Source organism: Cebus imitator, unplaced genomic scaffold, assembly GCF_001604975.1.
Source record: "Cebus imitator isolate Cc_AM_T3 unplaced genomic scaffold, Cebus_imitator-1.0 Scaffold129, whole genome shotgun sequence".
Classification (NCBI taxonomy): domain Eukaryota; kingdom Metazoa; phylum Chordata; class Mammalia; order Primates; family Cebidae; genus Cebus; species Cebus imitator.
The window spans coordinates 1,504,956-1,521,260 of record NW_016107444.1 but is presented as its reverse complement, the minus strand read 5'-3'; the positions used below and the strand labels follow the sequence as shown (position 1 = coordinate 1,521,260).

General features: G+C 48.3%; 3 protein-coding genes across 13 annotated transcripts in view; 2 read left to right on the top strand and 1 right to left on the bottom strand.

Annotated features, from left to right (window-relative positions):
- Positions 1-11,331, top strand: part of TESK2 (testis associated actin remodelling kinase 2) — a 172,968-nt gene extending 161,637 nt beyond the window's left edge. For 2 of the 4 annotated variants that reach the window (XM_037742865.1, XM_037742863.1), the window contains 6 exons: positions 6,844-6,926; positions 7,156-7,240; positions 7,784-7,867; positions 8,065-8,151; positions 9,273-9,390; positions 9,692-11,331. In XM_037742865.1, the coding sequence (XP_037598793.1) occupies positions 6,844-6,926; positions 7,156-7,240; positions 7,784-7,867; positions 8,065-8,151; positions 9,273-9,390; positions 9,692-10,410 (1,176 nt within the window). In that variant the 3' untranslated portion in view covers positions 10,411-11,331. The remainder of the gene's footprint in view (positions 1-6,843; positions 6,927-7,155; positions 7,241-7,783; positions 7,868-8,064; positions 8,152-9,272; positions 9,391-9,691) is intronic. The other 2 variants (XM_037742864.1, XM_017540815.2) reach the window with 1 other exon arrangement.
- Positions 11,332-11,355: 24 nt separating this feature from the next.
- On the bottom strand, positions 11,356-15,596 carry TOE1 (target of EGR1, exonuclease). 4 transcript variants are annotated; one of them, XM_017540818.2, is made up of 8 exons: positions 14,978-15,596; positions 14,103-14,245; positions 13,975-14,015; positions 13,741-13,837; positions 13,194-13,352; positions 12,665-12,924; positions 12,306-12,465; positions 11,356-12,226 (listed from the first exon to the last, which is right to left on the bottom strand). In XM_017540818.2, the coding sequence occupies exons 1-8, from the start codon at positions 15,027-15,029 to the stop codon at positions 11,603-11,605; spliced, it is 1,536 nt and encodes a 511-aa protein (XP_017396307.1). In that variant the 5' UTR covers positions 15,030-15,596; the 3' UTR covers positions 11,356-11,602. The 4 variants fall into 4 exon arrangements, with proteins under 4 accessions (XP_017396307.1, XP_017396309.1, XP_017396306.1 ...); XM_017540820.2 differs by lacking the exon at positions 14,978-15,596 and adding an exon at positions 14,741-14,819; XM_017540817.2 differs by having other exon boundaries at positions 13,975-14,245; positions 14,978-15,098.
- MUTYH (mutY DNA glycosylase) overlaps positions 15,162-16,305 on the top strand; it is a 12,972-nt gene continuing 11,828 nt past the window's right edge. For 3 of the 5 annotated variants that reach the window (XM_037742867.1, XM_017540823.2, XM_017540822.2), the window contains exon 1: positions 15,162-15,306. The gene's annotated coding sequence lies outside the window, so the exon portion shown is untranslated. The remainder of the gene's footprint in view (positions 15,307-16,305) is intronic. The other 2 variants (XM_037742866.1, XM_037742868.1) reach the window with 1 other exon arrangement.

Sequence of the window (16,305 nt, the reverse complement as noted above, 5' to 3'; positions counted from 1 at the left end):
AGTGAAACTCCGTCTCGGAAAAAAAAAAAAATAAAATAAATAAATAAATTCAGTCTCCTGAATATATGTTACAGGAGCAAATGACATGAGAAGGGTTAAGAAATTCTTGCCCTATAGGAGTGACAGCAGTCAAGGCAGTATAGGGGCCTATTAATTTTCTTTCTTGTGGCCTCCAGGATGTAGTTCTTAGCTAAGAGCAGGAGTTCAGTGCTTTCTAGTCACTTGAGTGCAGGTTTTTAGGGCCATAATGTACTGACCCATTTTCTGCCTGTGTGATTGAGTTTCTGCTGCCTCTGCCAGTTCCTCTTTGGCATCAGCTGATCTCTGTAGCACTCTCTTGCTGTCCAAATTGCTGTGTGACCAGGTTAGAAAAGAGTTGCTTTCAGAGGAAGTTGGCCACCTCACAAAACAGGTACCTCATAGCCAAATGGCCTAAGACACCATCATGACAAGGCTTATATAAATAGTATTGTTTGATTATTGATGGGGGAACTATAAGGCAATCTAACGTATCTAATATGACTTCTAACATATCTAATATTTAGTTCAAGAACTGAATTGAAGTCTGCTGGGGGGGTGTATAAGAGTTTTGTACCTGCCTAAGAGTAGCTGTCACTTCATTCCCCCCTTAATACATACATGTACACATATCCACAAATGCATCCACATACTCCTACTCCTTCTGCCCTAGATGAAGGGGAAGGGAGCCTGTCTTAAGGAAAAGCTTGCAAAGGAAACAAATGTAGCTTCACTCTGAGTCAGTAAAGCCTAAAGCAGTAAGTACCTGGATGCCTCACATGGAGTGGTTCTGGTATTCCAAACACCAGTACTGTCCCTGAGGGACCCTTGCCCTTGGTTTATAAACTACTGTACAGAAAATAGCTTTGTGATTGTAGGGCCACTGGGTGTGGCAGAACCATTTGTAGTCAGCTGCACTATTCCTGAAGGAGCACAAGACTGGCAAGTAGAAACTGGGAACCAGCTGAGGCCTAATTGTAAGAAGCCCTTTATCTACATTACTGTCTGTAAGAACTGCACAGTTAGGCAGTTGGGACCTGGAAGGTGATATCTTATCTCTTCATTAGCCATTTATTCTCCCCCAGAATGTTTTGGAAAATCAAGACTAAGAAAAATGCATTTGTTCCAGGCAAATGGATTGGATTGAATCAACTTAGATACTTCCTTAAGTTGATACTCTCACCTCAGGCATCCAGCCAAAGTCAATCTTTGTTTCCTACTCAGAAAGCACAATTTTTTTCTAAGATAGAGGGAGTTTGTGACAAAATATGTATCAGTTACACAGATATCCACCCCCCACACACACACATACGAGTGTCTCCTGTACCTGTCTCCGAGGATGAAGGAACATTAGAAAGGAGAAATTTCTGACCTAGAAGGTACATACAGTCTTATTGGCAAATAACTAAAAAGTAGTGCGCAGCATTTTATAATTGTTTAGCTACATAGACTACTAGTTTTCAGATCAGGAAAGATCACTCTAGGCCAGGGTAGATAGGCTTCCTGGAGGAAAGCCCCCATTCCCTAAGAGTTCATCATATTCCCTCTGTGCCCCAAAAACACTTTGTCCCATTGCGCTGGTGTCCAAGTGTGGTTCTGTCTGGCCTTGTGCTGTATTGTAAAAATAACTAACCTTTTTGGACTATAGGATAAGACCACCATCCTTTGGTTTTCCTTATGGGGAATGGGTATTCCTAGTGTCAATTGGCTTGAGACAAGAAACTAGGAACACAGGGGAAATAACTCCCTATATTTCTGGGCTGTGCTTTCTTGGGTCTGCACTTTAAGGAGGTTTTGAGGATACTTCCAGGTGGTGAGAACAAAGGACTTTTATAAACTCTAGAGGAAGGCTGGGAAGTACACTATAGGGGATCTCGAGTTGAAGACAAGTGAGTCTTATGAACCAGACTGTCCAATTTGAGATACTGTTTGTGTTCATTGCCTTTTTATCATCTCTGAGTTTTTTTTGGTAAAGTTTTGTCTCATTGTAACTATATTGTAGGAATGACAGAGAGGAGTATATGCCTACACCTAGGCCAGAGAAGCCCCACCCAGGAAACCTGTGTGGTGGTGGCAGTGGCCTTAAGAATGAAAAGTCCCAAGGGAGAAACAAGGCTAAAAGGGACAGTAGAGGGCTCTGAGGTTTCCAAATTATCCCTTCATAGTCCGTCTTGAGTCTGTGTTTGATTTCTTTAAGGACCATATCAGGTTTACTTATATTTTAGTATTGTACACTTCATATTACTTGATTGTTCTGTCTGTATCTCCCACCAGGATAGAGTTTCTCAAGTGCTCCTCTTATTTACATTTGTTTGCTTAGCACCTAGCACAGAGCCTATGAGAGTAGGGACTTCCTACTCTCATAAAGTCTTAGGGTGAATTGGGAAAGGGCCGGTTAAATGAGGAAACAGGCCATTCCTTGGTAAAAGTTTGCAGTTTTCTTTCCCAATACATCTTCTTTTTATTGAGAATTTCCATTTTTATCCTGTGTTCCTCCTCTGCCATCTTCCTCCTCTGCCCTATTTCAGAGAAGAGCTTGATAGCAAAGAGGCCAAAATGCCTGCTCCAGAGCTGAGATTCTGGGTCCCAGGCTCAGTTTTGTCCCCCTCTCTGAATGACTTCAGTGCCCTTGGGACCTCCATGCTCCCAGTTTGTAAAATAGATGCTGTCCTTGACTTTGCAGGAGTGATCAGTCCACACTGCTTAGACCAGAGCTGACAGGAGGGATTTAAAGTAGAGGTAACATGTTCCATGTGGGTAAACCAGGACAGAGAAGTAGATGCCTTTTTCCAAATGATCCTGAGCCTGTGGTAGAAGCAAAAAGATCCCTAGTTTCCTATCACCGTGCCTCCTGCAAATTGCCTTTATAGGATTCGTGTCAGCAGCTACTACAATAATGCTCTAAGAGTAAAATGTCTGTCAGATATAGCTGTTCAGTCTCATTTTGTAATTACTTCTAAGAAACAGCCTGAAACAGACTTTTGCAGTGGCAAGGCTAAGAACTTACTTGGAAGTGGGAGGCCCTGTGGCTTTAAAAATATTCAGCTCATAAGCACTATGAAGCAGTACCAATAACCACACATAGGCTTTATCAGTAGCTCTAGGAGTAACCAATACCCAAGCCTTGGCTCTTGGGGGCAGCTGAGAAAGTAATTTGCTTCTGCTTAATATCATTACTGCCGAACATCAGGAAAGTACTACTGATCTTCTGTGGTTACTATTGGGAATGGGTATGAATTATGAATTGCACCTTTAGTTCTCAGTTGTTTTTTGTTGTTATTGTTGACTGCATAGAAGCCACTTAGGTGATTTCATTAGAATGAAAAGCCTATTCAGCTGTGGTCTTAGGCTATGCCACACAACTAGGAATAGAAAATGCCAATTTTCAGAGTGAGGAGAGCATAAATTAGGAAAGTTAAATGCTGGAGGGATGTAGAGAATGACTGTTAGTGTTCCCTGCAGTTAATTTTTATAATGAAAACCATCAGCAGCTTCTGGGAATTATTTATGCCAGGCTATTAGAGGGCACAATATTGGGGAATCCAATCTTTACCTTCCACGGGCTCTACTCTAGTTGTAGAGACATTTAAATCAGCAGGTCATTACATAAGAGCTATGGTAAAGGTATGGGATCACATGGTGAGATTGAGGGCCAGGGATGGGAAACATCACAACAAAATAGATAATCTTCTAAGAGACTTGAAATATAGCAGTCCCTGAGGCATTTAGGAGTCCGGCAGTTCGGTCACTGATCTCCCTGTGCTATGAAAAGAACCTCTTAACTGTTCAGTCTTTCAGTAGAATCAGTCTTTTCCTGCCTGATCCTAACTGGGTTTATGGAGTGAGTTTGTTGGGGGTGAAGAGAAAGAGGTGATGCCATACTGAAAGTGTTTTTGTTGCAGAAACAACTTTAGAATGAACATGAATTAATAGACTTGGCATTTCTCCACTCAGGTGGTTTTATTCAGTGTTAATACTGACTGTGCAGCTGTTCCAGGACACTTCAGGAACTTCTCTCAGGTGTCTGATCTGGCCCAGCTCTGAAGAATTTGTGTTGGTTTCCAGGAAATGCATCCATGGCCACCCTTTTGAGCCTCTTGTCAGCTCACCCCTCACTATGGAGAATGGAATGTATTGTATACGTTTGACACATGCTTTTTTTAATTTTAATTTTTATTTTTGAGACAGAGTCCTTCTACAACCCAGGCTGGAGTGCAGTGGTGTAATCTTGGCTCACTGCAACCTCCACCTCCTGGGTTCTAGTGATTCTCCTGCCTCAGCCTCCCCAGTAGCTGGGATTACAGGCACCCGCCACCATGCTTGGCTAATTTTTGTATTTTTAGTGGAGATGAGGTTTCACCATGTTGACCAGGCTGGTCTCAAACTCCTGACCTCAGGTAATCCACCCACCTTGGCCTCCCAAAGTGCTGGAATTACAGGCATGAGCCACCACACCCAGCCTGACACATGCTTTTAAAAGAAGCCTAGTTGCTTTAGTCATCAGACCAAACTTTCATTTAACATACTTTTGCCAAGCTCCTTCTAGGTACCTGTGCTAGGTTACAGATACAGAGACAAATAGAATCATTCCTTGCCCTTAAAGAGGCAAATGTGTAAGTCACTGCTGCAGTGTGATATAATAGGGATGAGGACAATGAGGAATGGGAACCAGGCAGCAGCAGTGCCTGGGCTGCTTTTTTTTTTTTTTTTTTTTTTTTTGAGACGGAGTTTCACTCTTATTACCCAGGCTGGAGTGCAATGGCGCGATCTCAGCTCACCGCAATCTCCGCCTCCCCGGTTCAGGCAATTCTCCTGCCTCAGCCTCCTGAGTAGCCAGGACTACAGGCACGCGCCACCATACCCAGCTGATTTTTTTGTATTTTTAGTAGAGACGGGGTTTCACCATGTTGACCAGGATGGTCTCGATCTCTTGACCTCGTGATCCACCCGCCTCGGCCTCCCAAAGTGCTGGGATTACNGGGGTTTCACCATGTTGACCAGGATGGTCTCGATCTCTTGACCTCGTGATCCACCCGCCTCGGCCTCCCAAAGTGCTGGGATTACAGGCTTGAGCCACTGCGCCCGGCCTGGACTGCTTTTTGTTTGTTTATTTATTTATTTATTTATTTATTTATTTTTAAGATGGGGTTTCACCATATTGGCCAGGCTGGTCTTGAACTCCTGACCTCTTGTGATCTGCCCACCTCGGCCTCCCAAAGTGCCGGGATTACAAGCGTGAACCACCATGCCCGTTCTGTGGGCTGCTTTTTGTGAAACTGAAAAGGTCACTTCTTGCCTTAGGGAAATCTGACTGGGCCTCTCTTATTGCTTACTGTAGGCAGGGGTACCTCAGTCAAAAGTCTTCTTCTAGGAGGGAAGAGACATAGGTGACATATCTGAGCTGCCACTGCCTCCCAGGCTGGTGCCCTATATTTGGAGCATTGGCTAATAGGCTGAGCCAGCAGGACTGATGAGAGAGCCAAAGCCAGGACAGGCATAAGGACTGTCCCACTTGGAAGCCAGAGATGATGCATGTCTACCTGTGATCCAGGGTAGAAGTAATGAAATCACAGGCTCCTTCCAGCTTGGGGAAGGGGAATAGTGTTATCATGTCAAGGCCAGAGTAAGGGATTGATTTGTACCTGATGGGAGTAAGCACGAGGTGACTTGGCCATGTCTTAGCAACTAGATGCCAAAGCTGGCAAGGAAGAGGGAGAGCTGGTTTGGGTCAGATGGGGCCTTGCTGGCTCCAGAAGTGTTGCTGTGAGCCAAGGATAACTGCTTTTATGCTATTCTGAAGGAAGGGGGTGGGGTGAGGTGCCTCTTGAGCCAGAGCAGTATAGGGCTATTTTGAAAGCAGCTATTTGGGGAGAGCTGGTTGCTGCTTTTTGTTTATTTGCAGGTCATTTGGGTTGACCTGAAGATAGCATTTGTTGAGTGAGCATGCTCTCAACCTATTAATTGAGAGCTGTGAGTAAGCAAGGCCCAAACCAGAACTTGCTCCTGAGGGCTTCACAGCTTTTCTGCTAGACTGTAAGAGGAAGTGGCATAGAGGAGCAGCTAAAGGAGTTGAGAGGGAGAGAGAAAGATGAGGTCATGGCTAAAAAGATAGCTTGCCTTAAAAGACAAAATTTTCTTAGGTAAAAAGGATAATTGGGAGAATATTTCAAATGGAAGGGAACAATTTAAGTAAAGTTCAGGTTTGGTTAAGTCAAGCTTGTCTGTGACAAGTTTGGATGAGGATATGTGCATAGGGGCACGAGGAGCAGGGGGACAGTGCCTAGGCTAGTTGGATAAAGCCAGATCATAGACTTTTAATGCCAGAGAGGAGGTTGGTTGTGATCCTGTCAACAGTAAAAGTTAGTGTAGGCTTAGACACTTGTCTTGTGCTTATATCAACTTGGCAAGGGTTGCACTTTGGGTCTTTGTATTCTGAGGAAGGAGGAAGGGAGGCCACGGGCCTGATGGTCCATTGTTCTCACCTATATTGCAAGCTCCAAGAGGGCAAGGGTATTGGTTTTACCCATCGAGCTATTTCTAGCACTTGAAACCACGTCTAGCACTTAGAAAGCAAAGATGAGTAATTGTGTTTGGAATATGAAGTAAATCCTAGGGCAGCCACCCAAGACCCAGGACAAACTCATCTCACCTGGCTGTCTTAGAGCTCCTGATCTGATCAGTGGGGTCAGCTTAAGAGTGTGGTTCACCAAGGAGCAGAGGAAAAGGTGCCCCGTAGTAGGAAGGGAGGAATGGGTGGTAACTCTATGGCTGGCTGATCCCTACTTCTGAGCCACATTATTTTCTCTTCCTTCCTGCTAACCCTAGAACTGCCTGATAAAGAGGGATGAGAATGGTTACTCTGCAGTGGTAGCTGACTTTGGCCTGGCTGAGAAGATCCCCGATGTCAGGTGTGTAGCCCTAATGGATGCTGGGGTCCAAGGACAGGGGGCTGAAGCGAAGGGAAAATTCTAGCCTCCTCCCCAGAGCTGTAACTTGGCCACAGCTCAACCTCGGCTCCCTAAATTTGGTCAGTCCCAGCCTGTACCCACCCTTGGGGCAGAGGAATTACCAATGGTCAAAAGATTCCATTGCATCAGCCAGTGGCAAGCTGATTTTCTGTATAATCTCCTCCCACAGCATGGGGAGTGAGAAGCTGGCCGTGGTGGGTTCCCCATTCTGGATGGCACCTGAGGTTCTCCGAGGTGAGCCCTATAATGAGAAGGTAAGTTTGGAGAATCCCAAGGTCTGATTCTCCTTTTTTTTGTTTTTGGAGATGGAGACTCCCTGTCGCCCAGGCTGGAGTGCAGTGGCACAACCTCAGCTCACTGCAACCTCCACCTCCCAGGTTCAAGCAATTCTCCCACCTCAGGTTCCCAAGTAGCTGGAATTAACAAGCATGCGCCACCACGTCCAGCTAATTTTTGTATTTTTAGTAAAGAAGGGGTTTCACCATGTTGGCCAGGCTGGTCTCAAACTTCTGACCTCAAGTGATCTGTCCTCCTTGGCCTCCCAAAGTGCTGGGATTACAGGTGTGAGCCACTGCACTCAGCCCTGATTCTCCTTAGAATCTACTCTTAGCAGAGTGTCCAAGATGTTCCTACCAAGAGTAGGGCTGGTACCTGGCAGCTGCCCAGTGACTGACTGGGATGAAATATGGGCAATATGACCCAGGCCTGGGCTGTTAGATGTGGGGGGGGGGAAGGGAGCCCAGATACTCTACCCCTCAACCCATTGAGAGGGAAACCAAAGTCTGACTACCCACTAGGCGGATGTGTTCTCTTATGGTATCATCCTCTGTGAAATCATCGCCCGCATCCAGGCCGATCCGGACTACCTTCCCCGCACAGAGGTGAGCTGCAAGCATGGAGATCGTTGCCACTGGGATGGGGCTAGTTTGAAGCAATGGAACTGTTGTGTCCCTGGGGTGGACTTGCTGGAACTGTCAGTTGCTGGTTGCGAGGGGCAGCTCCCAGGCTCTTCTGAGGAGGCTTGGATGGGTGGGGGGATTAATGACCTGTCTACCTATGCTTTCCATCCCATCCATAGAATTTCGGGCTGGACTATGACGCTTTCCAGCACATGGTGGGAGACTGTCCCCCAGATTTTCTGCAGCTCACCTTCAACTGCTGTAATGTGAGTGTTTTTTTCCCTCTGCTTTTCATCAGGGGCTGGCTGAACCATTTTCATCGGGTTAGGACTGAACAGAGAGGCTGCTAATTAGCTTCATCAGGGACTTCATTTTCACTGTAGTAATAGCAACCACATCTCCTCCTCCCTCTGGCTCTTAGCTAAGCTATTCAGAGCCTGGACCAAGCAAAGAAAAAAATTGCTTTGTATTATCTGGTCCTCAGCCAGTAGGTTAGACCTATCACTCCTTGCCTTGGGTGTTGATGGAACTCTGGACAGGTTTTATTGTTGGATGGACTGTGGATCCAACTGGTCCTGAAGCACATGAGAAAGGCTTTTTTTTAAGACAGTCTCGCACTGTTGCCCAGGCTGGAGTGTAGTGGCGTGATCTCTGCTCACTGCAACCTCTGCCTCCCAGGTTTAAGCTATTCTCCTGCCTTAACCTCCCAAGTAATGGGGATTACAGGTGCACGCACCATGCCCAGCTAATTTTTTTGTATCTTTAGTAGAAACAGGGTTTCACTATGTTGGCCAGGCTGGTCTTGAATTCGTGACTTCGTGATCTGCCCACCTTGGCTTCCCAAAGTGCTGGGATTACAGGTGTGAGCCACTGCACCAGGCAGAGAAAGGCTCTTCTTGGCCTTCATGTATATAGCTCTGGGGCTGGACCTTACCTGTTAAGATCAAGAGGTAGGTGGGCTTTGTTCAGATACCTCCCAGAAACATGTTAGGAACAGAACTCAAGAACAGAATCAACTAAGGAGCATACTTTTGGAAGGTTCTATGACAAGGTGATAAGACAAACACTAGGCCAGGCATGGTGGCTCACGCCTGTAATCCCAGCACTTTGGGAGGCTGAGGTGGGCGGATCACCTGAGGTCAGGAGTTTGAGACCAGCCTAACATGGTGAGACTCTGTTTAAAAAAAAAAAAAAAGACACTTAAGACAGGGAGGGTAGTAGGCAAGTGTTTTCCCTGACCTGAGCTATAGGGATCACCTCCATTGTCTGGGGCCTTAAAAAGGTCTCTTAGCTGCACATTTGAATCTTAAAAGATGCCAGAAATAGACTTTCATCTTTGGGATGGGACATGGAGGGCAGGGCTAATGGTTGTTGTGGATGCCTACAGATGGACCCCAAACTGCGCCCATCCTTTGTGGAGATTGGGAAGACCCTGGAGGAAATTCTAAGCCGCCTACAGGAAGAAGATCAGGAGAGGGATAGGAAGCTGCAGCCCACAGCCAAGGGTAAGAGATTAGACCCAGAAGCCCAACCTAACCCTAAGGGAATTAGGATGTGGGGCCTTCCCCTCTTAGGGGATCCCAGGTCCAGAAACAAAGGAGAGGGGAAGGAGATGACACAGAAAGTACTGGCCTCTTTAAGAGCCGTGGCTTGGCATACTGCTTCCCATCTCTGAGTCTGTTTCTTCATTGGTGAAGAGACAGTGGTACCTACACCTTGCTTTCATGAGTGAAAACATTTTGTGGTAAAATGCTGCTTTTATTTGTTATGACTAGTAAGAGTTACCCAGATTTGACTATTCTTTAGGACTCTTGGAGAAAACACCTGGGGTGAAGCGACTAAGCTCACTGGATGACAAGATCCCCCACAAGTCACCATGCCCGAGACGTACCATCTGGCTGTCTCGAAGCCAGTCAGACATCTTTTCCCGAAAGCCCCCACATACAGTGAGCGTCTCGGACCCATACTACCGTCCACGAGATGGTGCTGCCCGCACCCCCAAAGTCAACCCTTTTAGTGCTCGCCAGGACCTCAAGGGGGGCAAGATCAAGTTTTTTGACCTGCCCAGCAAGTCTGTCATCTCTCTGGTATTTGACTTGGATGCACCAGGGCCCGGAACTATGCCCCTGGCTGACTGGCAGGAGCCCCTGGCCCCACCTATTCGCCGGTGGCGTTCCTTGCCTGGTTCACCTGAGTTCTTGCATCAAGAGGCTTGTCCATTTGTGGACCGGGAAGAATCGCTATCTGATGGGCCCCCACCACGCCTAAGTAGTCTCAAGTACAGAGTAAAAGAGATCCCACCATTCCGGGCATCTGCCCTACCAGCTGCTCAAGCCCATGAGGCTATGGACTGCTCCAGTCTCCAGGAAGAAAACGGTTTTGGGTCCAGGCCCCAGGGGACCAGTCCACGCCCTGCAGGTGCTTCTGAGGAGATGGAGGTAGAAGAAAGGCCAGCAGGCTCAACTACAGCTACCTTCTCCACCTCAGGCATAGGCCTGCAGACCCAGGGAAAGCAGGATGGGTGAGGGGAGTTTAGTCCCTGTCTCACCTTGGGGATGGACCTTCAACTGAAACCATATGGCCCCGCAGGTGCACAGCCTTGACTCTTCCCTGGAGCCCACAGAGTAGGCAGGCTAGGCCAAGCCAGGCTCAACTTCTGGGCTCCCAGTGCCCATTGGCTGTGTATGATGGGGAGGCAGCAGTGAGAGGCCTTCCTAGTTAGGGCCAACAGCTGATACCAAGCCTCTGAAATCCAGCAAGGAGGTCTGCCTCCCACCAGACCTCCCAGTGCACTTCCCTAGACAGGACCAGAGGATGTCTAGTTCTAGGCTGGGCTGGCAGGTAGCTATTACCCAGGTTCTTTCCCCACCCCAGGTCTGTCTCTTGTCCTTTCTTGGGGCATATAAGCTACTGAGTGGAATATGGAGCTTACCAGGAGGCCATAATGGGCATGGCTGTTTCCCAGACCTGAAGATTGGGGTGCTTCTTGCCAGTATGTCTAAGACACTTGAGTAATTGCTGTTTGCACTGACTGCATGGTCAGACCACGTCACTACATTTCTATGTAAGGGGAGGGCAAGGCAGCGTGGTGGTCATGGCTCTTAGCTAACCTATTCAAAGACCTTTTCCAGTTGATTAATCTATTTTCGTATTTATAAAGAAGTCTTAATGTTCTGCCCCGTAAGACTTTCAACCTTGTGGTTGGGAGTGGGGCTGGTTTTGTAGGCCCTAGGGCCTGCTTCTATGTATTTGTCAGCATGTGATACATTCAATTGGTTAAATGGTTTATACATGGACTGATTTTCTTCCCTTCCTGCTATGGCTGGAGATTTGGGAACAGTCTTTCCTTACAGAGCTGCAATAAGAAATAACCAAAGATGAAGCTGGTCAAATATTTTCATAACTTGCTTCTGTTGATTTTTTTTTTTTTTTTTTTTTTTTTTTTATTTTTTTTTTTTTTTTTTTTTTGATTTTTTTTTTTTTTTGCAAAACTTTCCCAAGACATTTTCAGACTTAAAAATAAAGTTGGTGTTACAGATGCTGGTCAGCCTTCTTACTTGTACCTCAGACACTGAGATAAAGGAGGAGGTCCAAGGCAATGCATTGATATCTTCCAGGACACTCCCCGTCCCCTAAACTCAATAGTAGTTGAGTACGACATTTACAGGCTAGAGAGAACCAAAATATGTTACACCTGAGTGCTAGGTGGAAGTTGCATCAGCTGCTGCCCCAAGCGAGCTTCATCTTCTGATTGTGGGCTTTGGAGGAACGAGAGAACTGGCTCTTGGCCACTGTGAGGGGTACAGCTTTGCCACTCAAATATACCTTATTGTGGCATTCAGGGAGCCAGGGTCCAGAGCTACAGGGCTGGGGTCCCTGGCTGACTTCCACATAGGCCATCACATAACCTGTCATAAAGGCATCAAAACCAGCTCGGTGCAATCCATCCCCAGGCACTGGGTTAGGAATGGCTTGGCTCCCTGGCACTTCTGAGGTAGCTGTATCAGCTATTTCAGGCCTTCCTGCCTTAATCCCTATCCCTAAGTCATTTTTGTTGCCTTGCTTGGAGTGAGACAGGTTCCTGGTTTCATCCTCAGCCGCTTCCTGCTCAGTTTCTTCAGCCTTGAGGCTATCCCCACGGACCTGCTTCTTGGGAGGACCATCCTTAGCTTCTTCCCCAGAGGTCTGTGTCCCCTGTGGGTTCAACAAAGCCCTCTTCCGTTTTTCCCGCCGTCGCCGCCGTCGCCGCTTGTCCTCTGCCGCAGCCTCATCAGTGTCAATGATAAGGTCAATGTCATGGGACTGAGGACACTGCGGTCCCAGGGAGCACCAGCCATAAGCCTAGGGGTGGGAAAGAGGCTTGGAAAGGGGCTCCAGGCATCAGAACCTCCCTTCCCAAGAAATAGGTGGGTGCTCTTACCGAGAAGTTGTCACAGATGCTGGTGGGATGAGGACGGTGGGTTGCCGGGGGCAGGCAGCAACGGTAATCAATATGGGCCCTCATGCTGGAAGGATAGTTGCAGAACTCCAGGGTAAGGTGTGGGCTGCCAGCTGCCCGCTGCTTCCCATTTTCCCGTTCACTGCAACAGCGCAAGAGGGTAATGGTCCACTAGCATAAAAGCTCCATAAGAGCAGGTTTTTTGGGTCTGTTTTGTTCACTGCTGAATCCTCAGCACCTAAAACACTGCCTGGGCACATGGTAGGAGCTCAATAAATATCTTAAGTGAATGAAATAAACTCATATCAGGTCCCACCCCTTTCCCTCAACCATTTCCTCACCATTTCCGGAAGGCATATTCTAAGTAGGAGGCTACGAAGCGTGCATGAAACTCAGCAGCATACTTGGTGTCATAAATGCCTGCCGGGAACATCTCACACAGGTCAGCGGTGAAGGTTCCCAGACTCTCAGGGAGGTGTGCATAGAAGTTCTGGTACAGGAACACCAAGTCTATAAGGCCATTGTGTAGCACCAGGGGCCGGCGGGCTCGGATTAGCTCCAGGAACAGGGTCCGTACTGACTGGCTCTGGCTCTCATCACCCTAGGTGAAAATAAAGGAGTCAATGAGAAGGACAGAGTCCCCCAGGGAGCCTCTTCTGCTGGGCACTTACCAGGCTCCCCCACCTGGAATGCTCTCTTTCTCTCTACCTAACACAACTCTACCCACCTTCCTCATACCAGTTTTGTTTCCCAAGCCCTTCCATTAGTGATTCCCCCTACTCCCTAAGAAGCAGATTCTCCCCAGGCATCCAGCCTAGGGTAGGAAGAAATAGTCACAGAAGGGACAGGCTAGGGAGGCTGGAGGCTTACCTTGTCATTGCCCTTATGGTAGGGGATGCCCTGGGCATACTGCTGGTTGAAGTTGAAGCCATGCTGTATCAGGAACTGCACAGACTTTGGTTCTATGACATACTCCTCCATACACAGCAGAGTGAGATTGAACACTTGAGCCAGATAGGAATGTTCACCCTGGGAGAAAAAGGAAGTCTGCTATATCAAGATTTGGGGGAGCTAAGCGACAAGGATGCAAAGGCTTTAAGAATGATACAATGGACTCTGTGGACTCCGGGGGAAGGGGTAGGAGGTGGGTGAGGGATAAAAGACTACACATTGGGTACAGTGTATACTATTCGGGTGATGGGTGCACCAAAACCTTAGAAATCACCACTAAAGAACTTGTTCATGTAATCAAACACCACCTGTTCCCCATAAATCTACTGAAATTTAAAACAAACAAAAAAACCTATTAAGTTAAAAGAGATTTGGGACAAAAAAACTTTGTATTTGATGTTCCCCAGAATCTCTCTACCCTCCTCCCCACAGCCAGACCTAGGATAGGGGTGAGATCAGCCCATACCTTGTCTGGCTGCCGCTTGAAACAGGCGAGGCCCAGGGAGAGGATAGAACGGGTCCTGGCAGCGTGACACACAGCCTTGTAACGTTCCTCGATGCACCTTGGGGTTCGGTTTGGGGGTTACTGTGGCTGGGAGTTAGCCCATGAAGGACCCAAACCACCCAGGTCTGTGACCCCCCTCCCACCACCACTCCACAGTTGAGGGTGGGCACTAAAGAAAACAGGGTTTATACTTACTGGTTCAACAAACTCTTCCTGTCCCCAAGCCCACTCAGCTCCTGTGGGCAGGTAAAGGGAGGGCTGTGACAAGCCCCCAGCACCAGCCCCTTCACAACCACCTGCCCTCCTTGTTTCCCAGTTCTCACCGTGTCCACAGCCACGAAATTGGCTGTCTTTATGGCTAGCAGGAGGGATGGCCACATCTCCTTAAAGTTGTTGCTTTGAACATCTACTACAGGAACCCGGACTATTAGCTCCTCCACAGATGTTATGCTCTTGCTGACACCACCTGGGGTAAGGAGGGTGACGGATGTTCATGCTTAAGAGCCTAGGGGAACAGACACCCCCAAGCTAGGCCCCAAACCACTACTGATGGTAATAGTTTCCATTGGTAGCTTTTCCCACAAGCGTTCTACACACAGGACTCGGAGAGTGCCCTGAATTTGGGAAGAGGAAGCCTGAGTCTTCCAACGGCTTATACGAGCCTGGGAAAATTACTTCCCACCTCGCTGTCACAATCCATAGAGGAGAAAGTTGGACTAGATGACCTTTGAGATTCTTTTTTCCCATGTCCTGCAGGAAACATTTAGCGGGGCTTGAGGATCTCAGCTTCCTTAGTATCTCACAGGGATCCATACCACTGTTCTCATGGTGCCCCAGCACCACAAACAACAGTTCCCAGAGCCTGATAGCGCCCAACTCCAGAGCTCCCAATACGTCCCACCTTCCTTTGCACCACAACGCCCAATCCACTCCACTGAACTGAATCACAACTATTACTAACCCTTATGAGCTCCAGACTACATCTCCCGCCATGCCTCCATCAGCCCCATACTCCCAATGCTCCAGGCTTTTGCAGCCCGAGCCGCGGTGCACATCGGGACTTGTAGTCTCCTCGTGGCTAGTTAAGGCGGAAAGCGTAAGCCTCTGAAGCCTGAGGAGTCTCTAGAATTATGAACCCGAGGCCTTCCCCTCTCCCGAGAGCAGAGGCTTTGAAGACTACCCCTGGGAAGCCGCTCACCGTCGGAGGCTGCGGGAGCTGAAGCTGCGCCATCGTCACTGTCGGCGGCCATGACACCGCTCGTCTCCCGCCTGAGTCGTCTGTGGGTACGCAAGACTTCCGCTCCCTCTCCCTGCGCGGCTCAGACAGTCGGAGATGGGGCGGGGTCTCGCCGTCAGGTCGCCGAGGGGTCGGACTTCCGTTCAGACCTCCCGGGTCCGGCACTGGGAAGGGAGCCAGGCGCTTGCTAGTTGCCTATTGGCCGGTGCAGCCGCCTCGCCGCCGGGGCGGACTCGAACCACGCCCCCTGGAGTGCGCAGGAAAGCCAGGCGCGCTAGAGCGAGCGGGAGGTAATGTTTCCCGCACTCGTGGCGGAAACGCGGGCCCTCGGTGTCCTGCTCTCTTCATCAGCGTGGGCCGGGGGTGGGGTGCGTTGGGGTGGCCGGGTTTGGATTTACAGAAAAGGTGACGCTGCCTGAGCTGAGCTTAAAACACGCGAAGGAGTTAGGCTAGGAGAGGGTCGTGTGGGGGAAAGAGGGTGTTCTGGGCATCGGTAAATTCCCAGAGAGGATGGAGAGCTTCAGTGCTCGCCAGGAAGTGAAAGAGGCGAAGAGTATGCCATCAGAGGAATCTGAGGAGGGGGTAGGGCAACCGACTAGTAAGGAAGCTTTTATCCCAGCACTTTGGGAGGCCGAGGCAGGCGGATCACCTGAGGTCAGGAGTTTGAGACCAGCCTAATCAACATGGAGAAAACCCGCCTCTACTAAAAATACAAAATTAGCTGGGCATGGTGACGCATGCCTGTAATCCCATATACTTGGGAGGCTGAGGCAAGAGAATGGCTCCACCCGGGAGGTGGAGTTTGCGGTGGGCTGAAATCGCGCCTTTGCACTCCGGCCCGAGCAACAAGAGCGAAACTCTATCTCAAAAAAAAAAAAAAAGGAAAGAAGTAATCTAAGTGGTAATGTGAACTTGAATTAAGACTGACAGTATGGATGGCGAGGAAGGGACAAATTGTGAAGCAGCTAGGTGGTATACTCGACCACCTAGCTGAACTTGAAAGAGGTGAATGAACTTGAAAGAGGTTCCTATTGGAGACTAATCCCTCCCCAAACACTCCGATTCCCCTCCACCTCTGCCTACCAACTCTCCTTGGTTACTCATTGTTTATAGTTCATCTTCAGCTTCTGTCAACTGAGTCTATTTCATTATTAATTCCTAACTGCTTGGGCCAGGCACAGTGGCCCACGCCTAGAATCACTTTAGGAGGCCGAGCTGGGAGGATCGCTTGAGCCCAGGAGCTCAAGACTAGCCTCAGAGAATAAATGCGTGAGATGAAAAAAAAAAGA